The 23,719-nt window shown below is 43.1% G+C and overlaps 2 protein-coding genes across 10 annotated transcripts in view; one reads left to right on the top strand and one right to left on the bottom strand.

The window, feature by feature from the left end:
• PIK3CD (phosphatidylinositol-4,5-bisphosphate 3-kinase catalytic subunit delta) overlaps nucleotides 1–1,795 on the top strand; it is a 73,227-nt gene extending 71,432 nt beyond the window's left edge. For all 3 annotated transcript variants that reach the window (XM_075906079.1, XM_075906078.1, XM_075906081.1), the window contains one exon: nucleotides 154–1,795. In XM_075906079.1, the coding sequence (XP_075762194.1) occupies nucleotides 154–291 (138 nt within the window). In that variant the 3' untranslated portion in view covers nucleotides 292–1,795. The remainder of the gene's footprint in view (nucleotides 1–153) is intronic.
• A 136-nt stretch (nucleotides 1,796–1,931) lies between these two features.
• The window catches only part of CLSTN1 (calsyntenin 1), an 81,145-nt gene continuing 59,357 nt past the window's right edge, over nucleotides 1,932–23,719 (bottom strand). For 2 of the 7 annotated variants that reach the window (XM_075906082.1, XM_075906084.1), the window contains 10 exons: nucleotides 21,779–21,941; nucleotides 18,812–18,871; nucleotides 16,625–16,782; nucleotides 13,101–13,249; nucleotides 11,313–11,539; nucleotides 10,292–10,462; nucleotides 9,939–10,084; nucleotides 7,816–7,951; nucleotides 5,432–5,616; nucleotides 1,932–4,419 (listed from right to left, as the gene is read on the bottom strand). In XM_075906082.1, coding sequence (XP_075762197.1) covers nucleotides 4,234–4,419; nucleotides 5,432–5,616; nucleotides 7,816–7,951; nucleotides 9,939–10,084; nucleotides 10,292–10,462; nucleotides 11,313–11,539; nucleotides 13,101–13,249; nucleotides 16,625–16,782; nucleotides 18,812–18,871; nucleotides 21,779–21,941 — 1,581 coding nt within the window. In that variant the 3' untranslated portion in view covers nucleotides 1,932–4,233. Of the gene's footprint in view, nucleotides 4,439–5,431; nucleotides 5,617–7,815; nucleotides 7,952–9,938; nucleotides 10,085–10,291; nucleotides 10,463–11,312; nucleotides 11,540–13,100; nucleotides 13,250–16,624; nucleotides 16,783–18,811; nucleotides 18,872–21,778; nucleotides 21,942–23,719 lie in introns of all 7 variants that reach the window. The other 5 variants (XM_075906083.1, XM_075906085.1, XM_075906086.1 and 2 more) reach the window with 3 other exon arrangements.

The following is a 23,719-nucleotide window of genomic DNA, read 5'->3' as shown; positions in this document are numbered from 1 at the left end:
TTCTAAGAGACCATCCTGCATAAAACAGGTGTGTGGGGTTGGTTTGTTTTGTGACCAGGAGCTGTTTTCTCAGTCAGAATGGTCCAGGAAAATTGGGTAGCCAGGAGTCGTGTTGGGAAGCTGCATACACTAATTTCTGCCTTTTGCCTTCAGGATTCTCTAGCATTAGGAAAAACAGATGAGGAAGCTTTGAAGCAATTCAGACTAAAATTTAACGAAGCCCTGCGAGAGAGCTGGAAAACCAAAGTGAACTGGTTGGCACACAACGTATCCAAAGATAACAGGCAGTAGAGCAACCACATAAGCTCAGGTGCTCTAGGAGAATGTAATAGCAGTAGCCACAAGACTGCTGAATGTTGCCACGGTGAAGATCAGCACCTGCACCCCTAGAGATCAAGTGTTTGAGAAGAGTCTACATAACCAACAAACAGCTGCATAAGCCTATCCATTTTAGATCTCTAGGGCAGAAAGGGGACAGCATGAGGCAATAAAATTACTGTATACACTGAAAAGTAGATACATTTAAGATTCAAAGTTAAGTATGCAGTCCATCAGTTAAGTGTAGAGGTGAGGCAGTTGTGCTAACACATTTGTCACCCCATGCTCATTTTAGGGCTGTGGAACTGTGCTCTGAGAGGCTGTAATTTGGCTGGTGGCTTTTTAAAGAGAGACCAGCATTGGCACTGAACTATGAAGAGAAAATAGCATGTTGGTGTTGCTAAAAACTTGTGTCCCTCTCTACATAATCACAATGGAAGATGGTGTTTGCTGGCGGCTAATACAAGGTTGTATTTTTGTAAAGCATCACAAGATAAGCCTCTTTCTAGACAGTGGGAAGATGATGTTACCAAGCTCTAATATACACACTTAGTTGGGAAGCGTCACCACAGATCCACCTTTGGCCTGATTTTTTGACCAACGAGAAAAGTGTGGTACCACCTCTCACACTGAAGACACAAGATGCAGAAAGTTGCACCGTCAGTTTATGCTGTGATACAATGGTTTGAAGCATTTTTGTTTACATTAGCTCAGACCCTGATCTAGTTTTGTAAGGGTGTGATGCAGCACAAGTTAGTAGCACCTGTTCTGTTTTTAAGAAGCTTCAGGGGGTAGCCAAGTTAGTCTGTATAGGATAAACTTAAAAAACAAATGGTCCGGTGGCACTTTATAGACTAACAAAACACGTAGATGGTAGCATGAGCGTTCGTGGAGTGCAATAGGTAGCAGGTGTACCACAGCAAACAAGCAGGTTCTAAAGTGCTTGCTACCTAACCAGGCTACAGTGGGGTCATGGCAGTGTTGCAGAATTCTCTTTAGCTGTAATAACCTATTTTTATTTTTCCCCTTAAGTTTAGTAGTAGAATAACTACGAAATTAACACCACCTTGTGTAGCAAAATCATAGGCTATAGCTGGTAAACAAAAATTCAGTCTCGTCCAAGTTAAAGCAAACATCGTATCTAACAATTTCAGCCTCTTTCAAGTGAGTGAAAATGAAGGTTATTAACTATTGTATGTAAATAATACAATGTAAAGAACGATGTACAAGTTACATTCTTTTTAAAGTGGTGAAATAACCCTTTACTTTGATACTTATTTATTTAGAAAGGTTTCCATTTCTTATTGTGGATGAACTGTTTATGCCCTGTGAAAAAAGATGGATTTATTTTTTTATGCCATATCATGGTTGTGCAACAAGAGAATGTTTACATGATGTTTGATTTTTCAGTTACCTTCAATCTGTGATTTTAGGTGCATATTTGTAAGTCTAAAAATAAAATGTTTGATTAGTTGTACCTTGGCAAAGTCATTCCCTCACTTGAGGCATTACTTAAACTGTGCTACTGTAGCCATTACAGGCAAACCACGTGGACAGTTACGTTATAACTTGACTCATCAACAGAGTACCATTCAGAAAGAATAGCAAACAGATTTTAGAACCAGAAATTTATTGTAGCTTAGATTTTTTCAAACTGACCTATTACCAATATACATATCAGAAAAGTTACATCCACCCTGGCTACAAACTGCTTGAGAAAGTTTACAGCCTTTCAGCAGTAGCATTCAGTCATGATCAGTTTTAATCTAAAATACAGCAGCTACAGTATATGGAAGAATAAGTCTTCTACACATTGACATTAACACAGGACAACTGTCAGACATAAGTTAAAAGTTCCCCAGTTTACTTAAAACTAGCAGTTATGTTGCCACATAAAAGTAGTCAAACCCATTTCCCCATTTTAGAAATCTAAAATTTTACATAAAAAACAGTAAGTAGATTGTGTGGGTACTTTCCCCTGCTTTCAGATCCATCATTATTGTAAAAGGCACTCCAGAGTCAAGCTTTACCCCAGATAAACCCACATCTAGGTCCTGTTTCACACACTGGGAGGCAAGGTGTGTACTAGGTAAGAATAGGTCTGCTCTGAAAATATAGAAATAGCTGCATCTACTTTTTCGTCAGCTGTTCACACCCACTAGTGCCTGCTCTTCCCTCATTGTTCCTTGAGCAGGTAAACTATCCAACATTTCCCAATACCTGAGTGGAAGCTGAGCCACTAATCTGTTTTGATCAATGTGCACACCAGCAGTGAACAGATTACATGCAATATCAAAATCCGGAACTCCGCTTGCCATAATGAGTTAATGGGAGTTTTAATTTCACACTGCAAGCAAATCAAGTTACTTTTTAACCCACCTCCAAATGTCAAATTGAAGAAGCAGATATGCATAAGTCAAGGCTCTGAACAGGACCAAAAGTGTTAAATAGAGAACAAGACCTGCCTTACGAAAAATCTAGCACTCACCACCATGGGGTCATAACTTACTTTTCGTACCTTACAGCCATTCCTTTAAGTAGTCCTTCGCACTTCCAAGTTAGAGGTCTGTGATCAGAAACAATCAGCCTGCCGTGTCTTAGAACAATAATATTAACTTGATTTACAAGGTTCTCTGGTTGGATAAGTTCATCAGCAGGAAAAGAGATTTACTAAGTGTAAACAAAAGGTTTAAATACACCAACAGTCCAGGTTACTGTACAAAGAGCTACAGAGGCTAAGCAGGAGTGTGTTGAATAGGAATGGTGCCAACTGTGCCCACCCACACCCTAAATTAGAAAAAGTCACAAACCAGAAAATAAAATCCCTATTGAGACCAATAGCCAAGGCTCATGTGTACACAGGGCTCAGGCTTTTCAGTTCAATTTCCATTATTACAAACAATAACTTGCCCTGCCAGCAATGTGACCAGAGAGCAGCAGCCTTGGACTACAACCAGCCCCACTCTAATTAAGAGAAGCTCTGTTGAGAACCCTTGGTATCAACAGCAGACTTGCTTGCTCTATATCCCCAGTGTTTCTTCCTCTCAATTTAGGAATTCTGACACTGAAATAAGCTAAGCTGATGGCTAAACTGAACTAGGCAGTCCAGTTGAACCTCTGCAGAAATTCTGAAAAAAACTTTTACAGTTGCAAGCTTGTCTGTTCCCTCCATAAAAACAAAGCCGGGAGGGGGGGAAGAGAACAACAGCAGGACTTGAGTGAACACAGCAGTCAAGGCCAATGACACGGCATTATTAATACTTCTACACTAGATAACTGTGCCTGTGCTCCTGCTGCAATAGTTATGCGACTTGTATTATTTCATGCTTCATGATTTTTTACCTTAGCGTGTTTTAAACCCCAGTCCCTGTTTTCACTACCACAAATGACATAATTCAATGTATTTACAAAATATTAAAAAGTCTTAATCTTCTACATATTAACCTCATTCTGCCACTTTACACATGCACTAGTTTGGGGAAAAAAAATTCACCAAGCTGAAATAAGCAACTTTATCCTTTGTCAACAAATGACCTTTGCATCTTTCAGAAAGAATAAGATGAATCAAGCAAAAGTTGTTTCACCAGGAAAAAAAAGTCCAGAAACTCACGTGCAATGGCTACAGATCTGTAGAGTCACTTGGAGATGACAAGAAGAAAAAAGTGCAAGGTGGTTCCTCACATAGTGTAAAAAATCCAGTCACTGAGAGATGGGTGAGGGAGGAGAGGTGCTAACTACAGGTTGCAGAGACAGGATTAGGAACTAGCCAATATAACACAAATATTGGGATGTGTGGGGGTTGGCTCTACTGGCCAAAATGACTTTTTTACACCATGGATCCTTGGGAACAATGGAGAGGATTACAGTGACGTCTTCTAGAGAAGAAACAAAAAACGCAAAAGGGAACAGCTGGAATCAATAGCTGAGAGTCGAGTCATCCCATTCCAGCTGTTGCTGTCTGTTAACATTCTGTTGGTCCTCTTCCTGCTCCCCTTCCTCCTCCTCACTGCTTTCAGACTCTGCGCTAGTGATGTCATCTTCTTCCTCTCCATCTTCACTTTCTTCCTCTTCTTCTTCACTGCTGTGCTGATCCTCGTATGTCTGTCAGACACAAATTAGCCTTTGACTTTTCTAGGTGCCTGTATTCACCTATCCTTTTATATACTACATTCCCTGGAAGTTGTGGACACACAGCACTCAACTGGCATTAGCAAAAGTAAAGTGACACTAAAATAGTTCCGTGATTTCAGAAAGTTACCAACTAGTCTCATCAATCTCTAGTATAAATACATTCCCCAAAGCGATCCAGTGCTTTAATGAGGATGCTAAATAAGATCCTTTGGTGTGAACACAGCAGCATCATTAGTGGTCTGAAGTGTCCCTGCTCCCTCTCCTTTTTCAAAACATTATTAAAGTATCAGAAGTTAACTAAAGTAGAAATGATCCTGATCCAGAAACTAACTGCAGGAATTCAGGTGGGCAACAAGAATAACAATGAAAAATGCTGATGTGGCAGGGAGATTTATTGTAAGGAATTTACTGAAGGAGACAGTCTTACACCTTTATCCATAGTCTGGCATAATACCCAGGTACTTTGAATAGTTTATAGCTATCAAATCGCATCCCAGAATAGATCACAAGAAACATGGCTGCTCTTTCTGAGGAAAGAATTCAAATTTTCCTGTAGCATTAATGAAACTTGTTGTGCCAATACCCCTTTTTCAGATTTATCTTGCTCTTACAGTCATGCATGTTTGACAGCTCGGGAAGCAGGATCTGTAGAAAAGGACTAAGGGTTGTGTCTACTCTGCAGGAGAAGGTGTGATTGTATTACTAGCATGCACACCCAGGCTAGCTTTGATCTAGCCAGCATAGGTACTAGTAGTCACACAGATGTGGTAGCACAGGTTTTGGCACAGATTAGCAACCAAGTTGCATACCAAGGTCCTCAGCAAGATAGTGTTCTAGTTCCTAGGCTGAGCTGAAACCTGTGTCACCACATCATTGCTGCTGCTCTCTGTGCTTGCTGGATTAAGGCTAACTTGCGTATGCATGCTAGTAATACAATCACATTTCCCATTGCAATGTAAACACCCCACAACACAAGCCTTACCTCCATAGGATTCACAGTAATGGTCAAGGCAGAGTCATCCCAATCCATCTCGTTTTCCTTGCCAGTATCTTGGTCACGCACTGTTCTCTGATGTGCAGCTCGGATTCGGAACACACCCAGAATAATCATGAACACCAGGAAACTGACACACACGACAATAACAACAGTAGCAGTACTTGGAACAACTGTGACAAGAAAAGGGGAGTTTAAGAATAAACATACTAACAGTACTTACAAGTCTCTCCAAATAATATGCCCACAGTACAGATGAATAAACTGAGGCAAATTTATCCACAATCACAGAATAAACGAGTAGAAAGCGAAGAGAAAAACTTGGACTTTCTTGGTTTCCAGTCCTCTGCTCAGACTGCTAAATGAGTAAGCTTCTTTATTGGTGCACAATGCAGAAGGCTGGACTCATACCTTGCTCGGGTAAGAAGAGAGAAGAGTCTGGTGCTATCAATCTACTCTGAGGAATGAGTGGTCACAAAAATAAATGCAGTTTCACTAGGGCTGGCAGTGTCTGCTCAGAAGCTGTCGAGGCATACCAGTACTTACCGGGATAGGACCAAGCTGCATTGGCAGAACAGAATCAGGCCTGTTCTGCCCAACCGGTGCTTTTATATAGCTACTGAACTGAGCTAAACATAAACTATGAGGAATAAGTAAAACTGCATCAATCTGAAAGAACAAAAGAATGGCCAAACTGGGTCAGACAAACGGTCCATCCAGCCCAGTATCCTGCCTGTCGACAGTGGCCAATACCAGATGCCCCAGAGGGAGGGAACACAACAGGTAATCTTCACATGATGCCTCCCCCGTCACCCACCTCCAGAGAAACAGGAGAGGGATACCATTCCTACCAGTCCTGGCTAATAGCCATTGATGGACCTAACCTCCAAGAAGATCAGTCACCAATTAAAACTCCTACTATGAAGGTTCCTTTCTTCAAATCTATTGCTTTCCTCCCACATGCTACCACTGGAACATTCAACAATTCATGCCAAGTTAAAACATAATAGGGAGATGACAGATATCCTCAAGGGCATAAAAGTTCAGACTGTTGGTGAGAAATCCACTCCCAGTTCCTCACACCCCTTTATCTAGGTCAGTGATTGCAATCAACCAATTGGTGACCAACTGGCCAATCCTGGGGAGTTTCCCAGTCAATCACAATTGGCAGGCTCCCTGCCTACACCAGCCCCACACCACTGGCCTGGTTGCAGAAGCAGCCAGTGCAGCCCTGTGTGTGTGAAGGAAGGGGGGGTGGGAAAGATGCAGGAGTCTCAGCACACTGCTTCTTCCTGATTAGTACTGCCCCATGCAGCTCCCATTGGTCAGGAATGCAGAACTATGGCCAATGGGAGCTGAGGAGGCAGTGTTGGAAGAGAGGGGCAGCATGAGGAACCACATGCTCCCCACTCCCCCCACCTCTGGGGCCACAGTGGCCCCTTCCAGGAACAGTATGGAGGAAGAGCAGGCAGGGAACCTGCCTCAGCCTCACTGCACCACTGATCAGGAGCTACCGATGGTAAGTGCTGCATGGAAGGAGGCTGCATGCTAATCCCCAGCCTCCTCTTATAGACAGCACCCCAAAACCCTCCTGCAGCTCAAGCCCCAGCCCTGAGCCCACTCCCAGACTATCTTCCCGCTCTGTGAACCCCCTCCTGCCAACCCCCTGCCCTAACCCTGACCTCTCTGAGTCAGCACCCCATACCCTCTCTTGCACCTCAACACTTTGCCCCAACCCAGACCTGCTGCTGCACTCAAGCTTCTTCCCAGAGGTTGCAACTGTCACCCCTTTCTGCACCCCCAACTCCAGTTTCAGCCAAGAGCCGCCTACCACACTGGAAACCCCTTGGCCCCAATTCAGAGCCCATACCCCCTTCGGCCCTCATCTCCCTATTCTCGTGCAGTGACAGTTAGTGAGGGTGGGGGAGAGTGAACAACGGGGAGGGAGGTTGGAGTGAGTGGGGCAAAGCAGGCTTTTGAGTTGCCCGTACATTCAGAAAGTGATCTTGGACATAAAAAGGTTGGAGACCACTGATCTAGGCCCTTATATAGCACCCACTACAACGCTCTAGATCACAAAACTACCAAGTTTACAGACAAAGATCCTCCCTAAAGCCAAGAAGAGCCTGGCTTTGTCATTAGACTGGCATTTTCTAGATCTCTAGCAGGTTGTTCCTCCGTAGTGGAGAACAGAATGGAACTTCATATTTTTGAAAGTATTAAAAGTTAATAACTGCTTAGATTACTAGTTTAATTTGCTGGTTGTCCCTGGGAAGGCAACCCAAAAAAGTCCAACCCTCTGCAGCAAGATGCCACCTAGGGGACCCCCAGTTAAAAAAAATAAAATGAGTTAAGTGACTAACAGCCCTTACCTGAGAAAGGGTGAGGATTAGCTAAGTTGTGACCAGAGAGGTCAACAAACGTATGATGCACTGGATGAACAAACTGTGGTTGCACAGCTATATGATTTGCATGTTCAACTGGGTTAGCTGTATGGATAACATTCACCTGAAAGCAAATAAGAAAAAAATATATATTTTAGGGAAATAAAGCAGCTTCTTTATTCACTTGGTCCAAATAGACAGGATCCAGTTCCTTTGTGTGTCAGTATAGATACCCCTCAAAAAAACAAAAATCCCAGCACCGATCGGTCACAAAAGCCAGTTTTATACTTGAATAGTCATTTCAAGCAGCAGTTTCACTTATGTTAGAGTGGTCTACACAAACTTACACAAATGTTTCCTAAAACTGATTTAGTTATGGTGTAAGTCTGCATCTGGACATCCTTATTTCAGAATAAAAAGGACGAAGTCAATCTGTTACCATCTACATCTAAACTGATGTTAGTTAGCCACTTCAATTCTGAAAAAAGTGACCATGAAGACTTTACCTGAAACAATCAAGCCATTTTTCCATCCACATCTTTTGTTATTTTGATACAACTGTATCAGATCACCCTTAGTTAAATGGGTACACAGGAGGTCACAGACAAAACATTGAGGCCAAGTCTTCACTACCAGGAAGATCAACACCGTGGCCGTCGATCTTCTGGAGTTCAGTTTAGCATGTCTAGTGAAGACACATTAAATCGACCACTGAGAGTGCCTCCTTTGATGCCAATACTCCTCAATTTGCAAGGAGTAAGGGAAGTTGATGGGAACTTTTGCTTCCATCGAACTTCTGCTGTGGAGATGGCGCCGAAAGTTGAATTAAGGTATATCAACTCCAGCTATGAAATTAATGTAGCTGGAATTGCATTTCTTAATTCAACCTTCCAGGTGCATATAGAAAAGGCCAGAGGTTCTTTGGAATTCTGGAGACCATTTAAAAAAAAAGTTTTAACTTGGGTTCTGAAGAGCTGGTTCATTAAAAGTTAGGCTCAGCTACAGGTTTAGCATTCATATATAGCACATTTTATGTTTCAGTCACCTTCCCTTTCCTCTCCACCTATACTAAGTGTATCCTTCTCTATAACAGGAAGTAGTAACTAGACAGATGTGGTGCCTGGCCAGCCACACAACAGGAAGAGTAAATGAGTAGGAAGCATTTCCAAGGAAGGTATTTCCAGTTTGCTGAATTGTAGAGATCCTGGCACAAAGTTTACAGTATTTCCTCAGGAAGCACAGCTGTGTTAGCCACTCATGCAATTTCTCCTTGATGGGAAAAGGAAAGTGGGGGACAATCATCTAATGTTGGCAAGTGAGACTTAACTTTGTCATCCCCACATAAGCTGCAGTTTTAAACATCAGCCTATGAAATTCAAGTTTACAATGGAAAGATATACAGATATGCAACAATGGCTCCATGTTGCAGGCCAATATCAGGATTCATCATCACTCTGAGGACTTATTGATAAATTTTGGTGTATATTTACATTGAAGGTTAGTTAACCTTGATGTTCACATCACCAGCAAGACTTATTAATTCTTATTCTTTTACAGATACTATGTTGTTTTGACCATATTATTCCTTTCCTTCCCGGTGTAAACATAGGGCAATAATAATTTTTTTTAAGTAATTCCTCCTGTCACTCAGGATTAGTTATTTACATTGTCTCCATATTATGCAACCAAAAAAGTAATAAGCCCCATTGCAAGAAAAAATAGGATCATTTACAGAATCATAGAATTTAGAGTTGGGAAAGACTTCTCAAATGACCCATTCCATTTCCCTAGGGACAATGCAACACTGTTCCCAACAGTCCATTTGCTAGTCTCCCATCTCTTCCCCCTCAACTGCATTCCATATATTAGGATACAGATGGAGTACCAACGCCACATGATCTGGTCTGTGCATCACTCAAGAGTTGCAATCAGTGAAGGCAACTTTTGGATTGATAACCCATTAAAATGCAAACTAATACACCTTAGTTTGCTACAATGACCTAATATTTAGAAGTCAGAGATCCAAACCAGTTCCCGATCTGTCTTGAAGAATTAACTTTCATCTCTGCAGACACTGACAATTTTCAAAGGGATTAGATTAGCCCACATACCTCCACTTTAAATTCATTGCTGACATAGCGACCATTAAGCTCAGAACAGACCAACTTGAACTTTCGGTCAAACAGGGAGACAGGGTGCCAATTTCTGTAGCGTATCAGGTGCAAAACCTCCTCATAGCTGGCCATAGTATCAACACCTGGGAGGATATAAAAAACACCTACTTGTCAGAACTGTAGGCTCTTTGGAGGGGTTGGGATGGAGGCAGGAGATGGGACAGAAGAAATTTTTCATTTACTTAAATATTTCACTTAATAAAGCATGCACGCACACGCGCACGCACACACAGAGTTCCTGTTCTTATTTGCCTCAAATCCTTTCCAGCACAAGGCCAGGAAACCCTTACCTGTGATGATCATGCCAAGATTGGAGCTGCTCATCTCAATGCCCCTCTGCTGTAACTGTGTCATGTCAATCTCCAGACTTTCCTGCTCCTGATTTAGCTCCTCTCCTAGCACTGTGACTTCACATGTATCCAAGTTGTGCATGATCTCTTCTGACACCAAAGATTCTTGGACTGAAGGATACAGAAGCCAAAGAGATAAGCAGAAAGGTCAAAAGCAAAGTGCAAGGAGCTGTTCTGTGTCATAAGCAGCTGTAATTCTTCCCTTCTATGTACAGTAGACTTCTGATAATCCAGAACCTTTGGGACCTAGGTGGTGCCGGATTATCAGATATACTGGACTATCAGGAGGTACTATAAACTGGTTTTTATCTATCTATATATCTATCTATATACACACACAATATATATATATATACACACACACACACTGTATATATATACTGTATATAAAGTGTTTTTAATCCTTTTTATTGTAGCACTGTCCAGCATCACACAATGCCAGTGGCAGACTGATTCGGTGCCGTCTGGTTTCATTCGGTTCAGCTGCTGCTGCCTTGAGACTCATTTTTTGCCAAAGCTCACTCACTAGGCTCTTGCCATTTTGATGCCAGACTATCAGGAACGCCGTTCAATTGGATGCTGGACTACTAGAGTTTTATTATACAATGATTTGGCCACAAAGAATAATGTAGGTATAGGACTGAATTCTCATTTAAGAAAACACATTCCAAAAGCATTCTCCCCCTTGGAGAAGAAATAGACTCAGGCTGTTCTCATTTCTGAATGAAATTCCACCGGTCTGGGAGAAAAACAGCATTTCCACCCCATCATTCAGTCCTGCTTGCCCACTCTCTTCCTGATAAGTCAAAATGACAGCATCAGGAAGAATTTTGCATACACCCCTCCTGCATTCTATGCTACAGCAGGGATATCCACACAGGGAGGGCCATCTTCCACTGCAAATAACTTGGGAAAGGGGGGCAGATTCCACCACCAATTAGTAATCAAGCAGGTTTGTTACCTGTAGGATCCTCATCTCCATCTCCCTCTGGTTCCACCTCCCGAGTAATGGTGCTGATTATGTGAAGCTCAGGAAAGAGGGAAACTCCCTCTGGACTTTCAAACTCTGAAGCAGAACGGGCAAAATGATTGATGCCACTCAAGCTGATCTTGGGTTCCTCAGGCTGCAAGACCATAATATACCCATCCACAAAGGGAATAGCAATGCAGGCTTCTTCATTGAAACACCTTCAAAAGATATACAGACTATTTAACTGTGCAAGATGGGCTTAAAACAGAGGCACTTATGCACTGTAGTGGCAACTGAATAGTTAAAACATTACTAACATTCCAACCCTTTAATTACATCTCATATAAATAAGCTGACTGAAACCTCTGGATCCTATAATAAACCAATCAATTGTGTTGAAAATGTAGCTCTCTAGTATCAGCCCCTCAAAGAGAAATATTTTAAAACGAATTTTAGCTTATGAACAACATTTTGCACCATATTCTGGACTATGACTGTCATCCACAGATTATACTAACAGGTAAGGCTGCAATGCTGGATAAATCCTCAATGTGTAGTGACCACAATCAAGATCACTCAACTACGGAAAATAAAAATCAAGCCAGCCACTAAGGAAACAACTAATCTCAAATAAACAGAGTAGAAATATAAGTAAGACTGGAAATGATGGGTCCCATGCCTATTATTATGGCCAAGAAAACACTGGTAATTCATTATAGTGACCAAGTGATGCTTTTTTCTGTTTCACAAAAACACAGATGAATTAAATCCCTAACTACATAATAATTCATAATTTAGAATTCCGTATGCTTCTGATGCAAAACCAGGTGAAACTTCATTTGTGAAGATTTTTTAATGCTGGAGCATTCCAAGTTTGTTTTAGGATATTAAGTACATTCAAACCCAGAACTAGAGTAGGAAGCCAAGAGAACACACACCCAATGAGAAACATAACATGACCTCCTGCAAACCAATAGTGCTACCTCTGACAAGAACTCTGTTTAAGTGTCCAAACAGCAATTCCTTTTAACAAAACATTTCATACAAATGCTTGTAGGCAGCCACTAGCTGGATGAATGGACTACATCTTATCAGTGTACTCCAAGAGGTATTATGCATTCTTGTCATTATGGGAAGTCCTAAAGAATGACAAAATATGTCCAAAATAACCCTTTTTTTTTTTTTTTAAAGTTACCATTTTCTAGCCCTCTCTGATCAGTGTCTTCAAAGTGATCTAGAACCAGTCTGGAGATGCTTGACAGGAATGCTAACAAATATGCAATAGTTCAAGGCATTTAATGCTGCTATTCACACAATCCCAGAAGTTTCATCTGACTTAACTGGGAATTGCAGGTGCCTAACCCCTCTACAAAAAAAAAAAAAAAAAAAAATCAGACCACTTGTTCAGATGCATAGATATAGATATAGATTTAGGCATTAAACTTGAACATTTGGGCCATAATCATCATCAAATATTTTACTTTGCATCTAGATTAGATCCCCAAAAATGTAACAATCCTGCAATAGTCCCAAGAAACAGATCAGGATTTTTATTTAATAAATAATTTTAATTTGGTTACTGTTCTAAGAGCTGATTCAAAGCCTACTAAAATCACTAGGAAAATTCCCTTTCACCACAGTACTCAAAACCTTCAGAAGTTAAAGGTCTGCATTAGTGACCATTTCAATGTCACTGCACCAAAGAAGCTTACTCTAGTTTATTTCCCCAAGCTCTCGGTAACCTTATGTATAGATGCATTTTCCTGCACTAGGACATACTTGACATTACTGGTGATTTTTAGTCTCCGGATTCCAGGTGTTGGGAATTGACGGGAATTCAGGTAGGAAATGTGCTGCATGGCTTTATCAAACCTGTCAATATCATCCCCTTCTAAGGTCAGCATTGACTGGCTGGGGTTCACATTGATCTGAAACCATTCCAAAAAGAGCAGAAGAAAAATGAAGAGAGAGATCCAAGTACTTATGTGCTAGAATTAAACCAAAAAGCTCAGCACTGCTTAAACTGTTAAGCACTGAGATAATCAGCATCTGCATTCAAAGCAGAAAGAGTTACTATTCACTAGCTTTACAATTCAGTTTAACTTCCCCAATAAGCCTAAAAATTTAAGTCAAACGTTTACAGTCTTTCATTATCCAAGAAAAATCCCAGGAATATGGCACAATGTTGACATTCTAGAAACCTGAAAGATATAGCTAATAAGTCAGGAAAATTTACTTTTGTTCTAACAGGCCTTGCTATTAAAATAAAATATCTACTGATAAATGAGATCTAGTCTACTAACCTGCTTTGTTAGGCTCCATACACGTAAAGCATTTATGCATCTATTTGAATTCTCAAAGGTCACTAAAGGCTAAGCCTATACTAGAAGATCCCTTATTCCTACTTGAAAGATCCCTTATTCCTACTTTCAAGTAGGAATAAAGGATCTTCGGGAAAAGGGTTTATTTTCCGCAAGATCCCGTCTAGACTGGCGCTTTTCTCCGGCAAAACCCTGAGCCGGAAAAAAGTGGCAGCCATGTTCATGCAAATGCCGCAGGGGATATTTAAATCCCCCATGGCATTTGCAATTCCGTCTGGTCTCATTAGCATCCCTTTTCCGGAAAGGGGTGCCAATGTAGACACAGCCCAAATGCCACCCCATGCTGCTGCCTCTGTATCAGAGGCAGCAACGCAGGGTGCCAGGCAGGAGCCGGTCCATAAGGGAAGCCAGTTTAAAAACCAACTCCCCTTGCAGACCAGCTGGCTGCCGCCCCACACTGCTGCATCTGATACAGAGGCAGCAGTGTGGGATGGCAGCAGCCTCTTTCTGCGAGGTCCAAGTTCCCTGCAGACAAAGGCTGCTGGGGAGGGAGGAGTGGGGGAGGCTGCCGCGAAGCAACTTCTTGTCTGTGGCAGCCTGGGCTAGCCACAGACAGAGGCTGCTCTGGCAGCAGCCCTTGTCCAGTGGGGGGGAGGAGGGAAGGGTCTGAGCTCCTCACAAAGGCTGCTCCTGCCGCTATCCGCGGGGAGCTCAGACCAACCCCGCGGACAGGGGCTGCTGCCGGGGACCAGCCTCTGTCTGCTGTGGGCCCAAGATCACCAAGGCCCACTGCGGGCAGAGGCTGCTTCGTGGAAGCCTCTCTTGGACCCCCTCCCCGCCAGGTTGCTACCTCTGATAGAGGTGGGGGAGGGGGCAGAAGGCACTGTGTAGCCAGTGCTGGGGGAACCGGATTTTAAGCAGGCTCCCCCCAGCACAGGCTCCTGCTCCCCTCCACCTCTGATACAGAGGCTGCAAGGAGGGGATGTGAGTAGTCGACTAGATTAACCGATAAGCCTAGTTTTATCAGTTAATCGTCTAGTCGACTACTCATTCATAGCCCTAAGATATAGTGGGGGAAAACTGCCTTTATAAGCTTCATCTACAATACAGGCAGTCCCCGGGTTACGTACAAGATAGGGACTGTAGGTTTGTTCTTAAGTTGAATCTGTATGTAAGTCGGAACTGGCGTCCAGATTCAGCCGCTGCTGAAACTGACCGCCAGTTCTGATTTACATACAGAATCAATTTAAGAACCCCAAGCGTCCCAAGTCAGCTGCTGCTGAAACTGATCAGCAGCTGATTCCAGGAAGCCTGGGGCAGAGCAACTCTGCCTCAGGCTTCCTGTAGTCAGCGCTGGTCAGTTTCAGCAGAAGCTGACTTGGGGACGCCTGGGGCAGAGCAGCTGGGGTGCTGCTGGGTTGCTCCAGTAGCGCCGCTCCTCGGCACTACTGGAGCAACACAGCAGCACTCCATCTGCTCTGCCCCAGGTGTCCTGATTCAGCCGCTGCTGAAACTGACCAGCAGCGGCTGAATCAGGACCAGAGCAGCTGGGGTGCTGCTGGGTTGCACCAGTAGCACCCAGAGCGGCGCTGCGGGACCAACCGGCAGCACCCCAGCTGCTCTGCCACAGGCGTCTGGAGAAAAGCCTAGTCTGCTGGGGGGGGGCGTACTAGCTGCGCCCCCCCCCACCCCAGCAGACCAGGAAGACTCGGGCGGCGGACCGAGATGCTGCGCGTCCCGCCGCCTGGGTCCTCCGCGGCTTTGCTCCCCGTCTCCCTGGTCTGCTGGAGACCAGCAGACCAGGGAGACGGGGAGCGCCTCTGAGGACGCGGCAGCGGAGCAGCCCAGGCACGCCTGGGGTGCCCCGCTGCCCGAGCCCCCCCGCGGCTTTGCAAAGCGCGGGGAAGCCGGCGGCGGGGCAGTCCAGGCGCGCCTGGGGTGCCTCGCTGCCCGAGCCCCCCCCCCCCCCCCCCCGCGGCTTTGCAAAGCGCGGGGAAGCCGGCGGTGGGGCAGTCCAGGCGTGCCTGGGGTGCCTCGCTGCCCGAGCCCCCCCCCCCCCCCGCGGCTTTGCAAAGCGCGGGGAAGCCGGCGGTGGGGCAGTCCAGGCGCGCCTGGGGTGCCTCGCTGCCCGAGCCCCCCCCCCCCCCCCCCCCCCCGCGGCTTTGCAAAGCGCGGGGAAGCCGGCGGTGGGGCAGTCCAGGCGTGCCTGGGGTGCCTCGCTGCCCGAGCCCCCCCCCCCCCCCCCCCCCCGGCTTTGCCGCGGGGGGGGGGGGGGGGGGGGGGCGCGGGCTCCGGCAGCGAGGCACCCCAGGCGCGCCTGGACTGCCCCGCCGCCGGCTTCCCCGCGCTTTGCAAAGCCGCGCGGGGGGGGGGGGGGGGGGGGGGGGGGGCTCGGGCAGCGGGGCTGCCCCGCTGCCCGAGCCCCTCCGCGGCTTTGCTCTGCGTCTTCCTGGTCTGCAGACCAGGGAGACGCAGAGCAAAGCCCCAGAGTACACGGGCGGCAGGACCGCGAGGTCCCGCAGTCCGTGTACTCTGGGGCAGCCCCGTTCGTAACTGCGGATCCGACATAAGTCGGATCCGCGTAAGTCGGGGACTGCCTGTACAGCTATACTGGCAAACCTTTACCAGGTTATATACTTATTTTCTTAGGAGTAGCCTACATAAGAAAGCTAGGTTGATCTAGATACATCACTCAGGAGTCTAAAAAATTCATAGCCCTCAGTGATGTAGTTAAGCCAACTGAAATCCTATTGTAGACAATGCTAGGTCAAGAGAAGAACTCCTCCACTGACCTGGCAACCAAACCGCTTGGTAAGGTGGATTTACTATACCAACAGGAGAACCCTTTACTACAGCGGTGTTGCTGCAGAGATGTTCCTCTGCCGTTATAGAGTGGCCGCTGCTGCTATAGCATTTCTAATATAGACAAACCCTTAGTGAATCACAGCAGTTACATTTCACTTAATACATGTGCAAATTTACCTTCATGCCTTTGCCAATGCCATCAGCAATTTGCAAATCTAATCCTTCCTTGCAGGTATAGAGGCAATCTATCACCCTCTTGTTCTCCAGTTTACCAGACCGGATCATTAATCCAGCCAGATTGCCTCGGAAAAACTGAGCCATGTGGAGTTCACCACCTTTATAAAAAGAGGGGAGAAAATCTTTATAAACCTTAAAGCTTTTCTTATTATCAGAAAACTGTGGTTTACTTTACTATTATGTATTCACATGCATGTTAGTTTATATTCATTTTGGGTGTTAAACTTGTGATCATGTTCAAGCACAATGAAAGAATTAAACAGTTCATCATGCATATGGCCCTCAAATCAGACATGTATGGCCATCCTGAACTGTGAAGCTGAGAATAATGTTTCCATCACAAATGTTACTTTTGCCTATACAGCGAGGTGGTGTACTTAAAGATGATCAAAGATAGCTCTTACGAGCTGAGCTCTCTGATGAGACTTTAACCCTAGGCCTTGTTTACACCGCCAAGTTTTATCACCAAAAACTGTCTTAGAAAAAAATGCCCAGTTTCAGCAACAAAAAACACGTACTGCAGAGGGGCTTTTTTTCCCTTTTCCCCTTTCTTTATTGTTGATAAGGCCAGCATTTGCTGTTTCTTTGTCGAGAGAACTGGTCTATGCCTGTCCTGATGGCTCTTCCAGAGTTTTGATCTCTGATGCCCTGCAGACGTATGCCTCTCCTCTTTCAAACCTCTGGGAAGTATCTGCCAGTTCAGTGTGCTGCTCCATTTGGGGAACAAACAGCAGATAACTGGAATGTTCCTGTTCTATCCTGCACTACGAACACAGCGGCAGGCAGACTGCTGCTGCAGGGAAAAGGGGAAGGAGGAGGGACTGTTGTGCTGCCTTGACATTTCTCAGTACAGAGAGCTCATAGAGCTACTCATGAAGCACTTCCAATAGCTGAAGAGGCTGTGGGATAACTCAGAGGGAAACCCAAGATGTGCAGGAATCAGCTCCACCTTCCTACAACACTGCAGTGTGGGATACATGATATGGACATGATACGTGGACAGAGGGAGCAAGCATGAACACCTTTTGGCAATTTCTATTTTGTCAACTTTTGGGAGTTCATGTAAGTTTTGTGGACAAAACTCAAAAATGTAAACAAGGCCCTAGTGCTGAAATGCTAGCTCTTCTAGAAAATTAGGAGAGACCTATCCGGACGGGAAAGAGTGCAACAAAGTACAGTTATGCCAAACCAAGAGCCTGAAGTGTTGCATATGAAAAGATATTTATGATGATCTAGTGTGCCTTTCTGACTGACACAGAGCACAGAATTTCACTTAGTAATTCTTATTTCAAGCCCATCATTGGTTGAGGTAGATTGCAGTTTCAGAAAGATATCCAATCTTGATTTAAAAACTCAAAGTGATAGAAAATTTCACTGCAACCCTCAGTAAATTCCAACAGTTTCCCCTCATTTAAAAAAATAGTGCACCTCATTTGCAACCTGAATGTCTACCTCCAAATTCCAGCCCTTGGATCTTGTTGCACTTTTGTTTGCCGAGTTAAAAGTAAGCTATCAGAAATTTTCTCGTGTATGCACTTCTGCAGCATTCAAGGCAGTTCCAGACCTTACAGAAACAGTAAGTACCCTAAATGTATTCTCTTAGAAATATGCAGTAAATTAAATCCCAAACCAAGCCAGGAAACCCAGAGAACCGAAGAAACTAAGTGGAAAAATAAAACATTACAATGTTAGCCATATGGGAAAAAGAGCTGGTATTTATTTCTCTTGGTTCCAACTGGTGTTTTTACAGACTTCTGGTCAAGTGAGTACCCATAAGGACTTCTAAGTGATAAAACTTCACATTGTCATCTGGGTTAAATGTAAGGGCTAGCCAACAATATCTGAATAAAACTAGATGAAAAAGGTGAAGCTAATCCTTTGCATTAATGACATATATTACACCACTTCACTGCAATCACAATCAAGTTTGTACATGGATGTGCATTTATATGCAATAAAATAAAATTAGGTGAAGCACTGGAAATAATAATACAATGAAGAAACAGCCCAGAAGCAGATTATGTGGGGGCATCAATGGCCAAAATGCAATGCCTGCATTTCATGCTATGTGTGAAACGAAGCAATGTCTTAGCTTAAAAATGAAATAAAAACAGTAGGGGAAAATACTCGAGCAACCTGCAGATGTCTCAGGCACAGTTTCATTGTCATTTTCATTTCCTGTATATTCTGTAGAAAAGCAAGACAAAGAATAGGGACAATAGGGAAGGGACCAAGTAGTGAAGGACTTGTAAGTAACCTTTGTTATCACATACACACAGAGCCACACATCAGTCCTTTCACCATGCGTCTTCTGCTTATAATGGAACCAGCTCTTCACAACTCTTATGAATACTCCAAAATGCTAACTGAAAATGTATTATCTGGAATTTAGGGACAAAGCACTGGTTGGTGAATTTATTGTAGGCATCCTTGTACAGCCCATACACACATTATGAATTTAAAATGGAAGCTGTAACAATATACATTTAATCAGGTTTAGCCTTGGACACAGATTTGGCTTTTCCTATATAAACCACTGTCAAACCCAGCAGTTAGCTTACTTCATATTCCCATCTTCACAGGTATGAAGGGGAGATTAAAGTCTATGTTAACAGATCTCCCAAAGGGAAAAAGTATGGATAGATGAACAGGCACCATTACTGGACCAAAAATTCAAACCAATTTAATAATACTGTATATATATTAATTGGCTACTTTTTTAAATTGCAGCTTTTTAAAAGAGCAGGAGAATCAAAATGTTAAAGAGGATTCAGAAAGCACAGCTTTAAGGATGAACAGTTTTGAAGTCTTTTTGATATGTAATCTAATTTTGATATGGAACCTATAACAAAGCCTTAGAGCATACTAGACATGTAGCTGGCATATTATTTCCAGTTTCTCCTGGCACACTGCAGCTCTCTGGAAGCTAGTTACTGCTCCAGTTGATGCTGCACTATAGTGAAACAAAAAGGATCATCTGAAAGCCTTCTATATAGCAACAAATGAATTGAAACCTAACTAATTCATGCTAATGATTTAGAGACTAGTTGCAAGTTAATGAACTTTGCAAATGATCAAGTATTAAAAAGGTAACAGACCACTCACAGTATAGAACACTTATTCTGAACCCTGGATCAGCGTTCCCTCTAAACTGCAGCAGCACAGCTTCACAGGTGATTATTCAGCCTTGTCCAGTTAGTCAGCTCCTTGCAAGGAGCTCTGAGCCTCTGACTGGGAGGGGCTGATTAATCACCTGTGAAGCTGTGCTGCCCCACAGTTTAGAGGGAACACTGCCCTGGATTGTTATTTTATCTTTCCAAGGCATCAAATCTCAGAGGAAGGAGAGACACCATAAGACCTCCTTTATACAGGCTCTATGAATGTCTCATGTACTATATGCAGATTCAACAGTTTGATATAAGATTTCAGACTTATAGTAAAATATCTATGGTCTAACATTTGTGCTACTAAAAAGTATTGCATCAAGATTTTCTAGCAACATTAGCAATTTTCCAACTTCTATGTAATTTGATCAATAAAATGCTTTAAAAAATTCACTGAACCAAGTATCCCACTTCAGTGCCTTGGTAATCTACTTCCAAAGGTCCATGTTTAGATGACACCTGCCCCATTTTCTTAAGCTTTTGGTGAGAAAGTAACACCAGTATTAAGGCTGTGAATCAGCATTAAGCAGCCTACAATGAATCATAATTTAAGTTTATTTTGCATATAATAAAACTACTGCTATTTTTTCTTTTTATAACTTTAAGTAGCAAAATTCTTAAGAGGAAACATTACCGTTACTTCACTAAATCTTCAAATGGAAACATGGCCAAAAATGAGAGCTATGAGAGCTAGGTTTTTCAAAACTCTGCTTTCTAACATAATTTAAAACAAAGGTTTTGCCTAGTCATCCATATCTATAAATATATATTAGAGTGCATCTGTCTGTGCATCTCTTTGTCCATTTGTTCAAGAACTCCTCCTTAACAGGAAGAGTTAGGGTAAGAGGAAGCTGCATACCAAAACTTAAACCAAGGTCAGGGTCCGGTTGTGCCTGGAAAACGGGAAGTGGTGGGAATGGGACTATTTCCCATAACATGGAAAGGGATGGGGCAGAAAGAGGAATGTGAAAGGGAGGGACACAAACAGGAGGGATGCAATACTGAGAGTGGCCACTGGAGGCAGCTACAGCACCAAAAGTGGCCAGCAGGGCTGGGCTTCACCAACTTACTTGCCAGCATGCCAGTAAGGAGCCTCCCTGTCCCAAACCTGGAGTCTACCCCCCAACCTCCATGGAGAGGCTGCAGGAGGGAAGCACTAGACGAGGGGACAGCCTCCAGGCCACGTCAGGGTCACAGGCAGGAGAAAAGTCCATGGAACCTCGTCCCCTACCCCTAACAGCCTGCAGGCCAAGGGGGCCACTGGAGGGGGGAAGCCCTCAGAGCCTGGCCTACTCTAGAGAGCTTGCAGACTGTGGAGATGGAGGGGACCAGGGGCAGCCTTGAGAGCTTCACCTCCCCCCAACAGCCAGCAGCCCTCTCCCACCTCCCAGCCTGTTGTCCTGACCCCTTGCCTTGACTTCAGCACCCGCTCTCCCTGCCCTGGGCCCCCCCACGACTCCCAGCCCTCTGCCCTACACCACCTACCCCCTGCTTCTCCTGACCCCCAAACTCTCACTCCAGTCTTATTTTCCTTAATTTGTGAAAAATACAATAATTGAAATAATACATGTATATTTTTATTTATATAAAAAAAATTCTTCAGTTGCAGACCCAAGCAATGCTTGGTACATCTGCTAGTCTTAAGAATAAAATGCACTTTTGTTAGTATTACAAAAAATAAAAATGACTATATTCCCATGGTTATTAAGAGACAACTTCTTAAGTGGAACCCTGCCTGGTATTTCTAGATATAGTTTGGTATTTCATATTTACATATTAGTGATGAGTACAAGAGCACTCCAAAAAAAATTACTAACTTAAAGTAGTAGTATGTGACATCAGACAGAGGAAAAAGCTTCAGGAGACATAAAAAGCAATCTTCCATTGACCTGAAGAGAACTAACCATTGATCAAGATGAGAAATTGTTACCTTGCCAACATGCTCCAACTACCAGTTGAGTTTCTATCTTGGAAGGATGTAGTGGATAATCCTCAGTCACTGGGAAAGGATCATATGAAACTCCATCTACGTAGAGTGTCACTGTTGGAAATTCAACATTTAGAATATAATGGTGCCATTCTTTGTCACACACCTGGGAAAAGAATGGAAGCAAATGTTTAAAAAGAGCATTCCACCAGAGTACAATTCTTAAGTACATTTTTTTAATCAAAGAAACAAGTTTTTTTGAAATCTATATACATAAAATTGTGCATAGCAGAGCTATTTTCAAAGAACCTGATAGCTTTCTTTTGATAGAATAACAAGCCTTGTGAATAAAGGAGAAGTGGTAGACATGACCTATCTAAACATTAGCAAAGCATTTGATACAGTATCACATTACTTTTCAATAAACTAGGGAAATGTAGATGGAACTACTATAAGGTGGGTGCGTAACTGGTTAGATAAGCATTCTCATAGAGTAGTTATCAATGGTTCATAATCATGCTGAAAGGTCACAAGTAAAGTTTTGCAGGGATCAGTTTTGGGACTGGTTCTGTTCAATAACTTCATCAACGATTTAGATAATGGCATTGAGAATATGCTTATAAAGTTTGTGATGATACCAAGCTGGAAGGGGTGGCAAGTGCTTTGAAGAACAGGGTCATAATTCAAAATAATCTGGACAAAGTGGATAAGTTGTCTAAAGTAAATAGGATGAAGTTCAAAATGGACAAATGCAAAGTACTTCACTTAGGGAGGAACAATCAGTTTCAAACATACAAAATGGGAAGAGACTGTCTAGGAAGGAGTACAGGGGAAAGGAATCTAGGGGTCATAGTGACCATGAGTCAGCGTGACATTTGCAAAAAAAACCAAACAAACAAACAAACAAAAAAAACCACAACACCACAAACATTCTGGGATGAATTAACAGGAGTGTTGTAAGCAAGACATAAAAAGTAATTCTTCCGCTCTACATTGCACTGATAGGCCTCAATTGGAGTACTGTGTCTAGTTCCGGGCACCACATTTGAGGAAAGATGTGGAAAAACTGGAAAAGAGCAACAAAAATTATCAAAGGTCTAAAAGAACATCACCTATGAGGGAAGACTGAATGAAATGGGTTTAATTTGGAAAAGAAAAATTGAAAGGAGACATGGTAACAGCTTTCAAGTACCCAAGGAGGAAGGAGAAAAAAATATTCTGCTCATCCTTTGATAGGACAAGCAGCAACGGGCTTAAATTGCATCAAGGGACCAGAATAAATTGCCTAGGAAGGTTGTAGAATCTCTATCATTAGAGATATTTAAAAACCAAGTTAAAGGTCCCTTTTAGTTCTAGTATTCCATGATTCTAAGCTTCTCTGTGAAAGCACATTAATAGTTTCTTCTATTAGCAACAATGGAAATTTGCAAAGTCACCATCTGGGCAAACATTTCTGTGCAACTAATTTAATATTTACAGAGTTTATAAAACAGCACAACCTAAATCAGAAAACACAAAGTGGTCACTGGAATACACATAGTACACTGCCATAATAAAACCCTAACTTGACAAAATTTCACCCAGCTCCACTGAAGTGTTCTATGTAATCATGTATACATGTGGCAAGTTCCAGAAGAAAAATTTCCCAAGCCAGAATTGGATATGTTTAATAATGGAAGCTGGTTGCAATTATGGGAATGCTGCCAACTCCCTATAATTAAGCACAAGGCCATTTTATGATCACAGTGGCATATGCCAGAATGTGAAGAATGGGAGAATGTTACTAATTGGGTGATTACATTCCAGCATTAAAAATTCAGATGCATCTTAATACTTATATAACTGGCAGCAAACAAATAGATCCCCAACATTAGCTGGAAGCAGTTAAAGGAATCTCTATTTCAGAGCTATCAGCCACACAAATTTTCTTATTTTGTGCAGATT

This window comes from Pelodiscus sinensis, chromosome 23, assembly GCF_049634645.1.
Source record: "Pelodiscus sinensis isolate JC-2024 chromosome 23, ASM4963464v1, whole genome shotgun sequence".
NCBI classification, from domain to species: domain Eukaryota; kingdom Metazoa; phylum Chordata; order Testudines; family Trionychidae; genus Pelodiscus; species Pelodiscus sinensis.
This window is presented reverse-complemented; position numbering and strand designations above follow the sequence as displayed.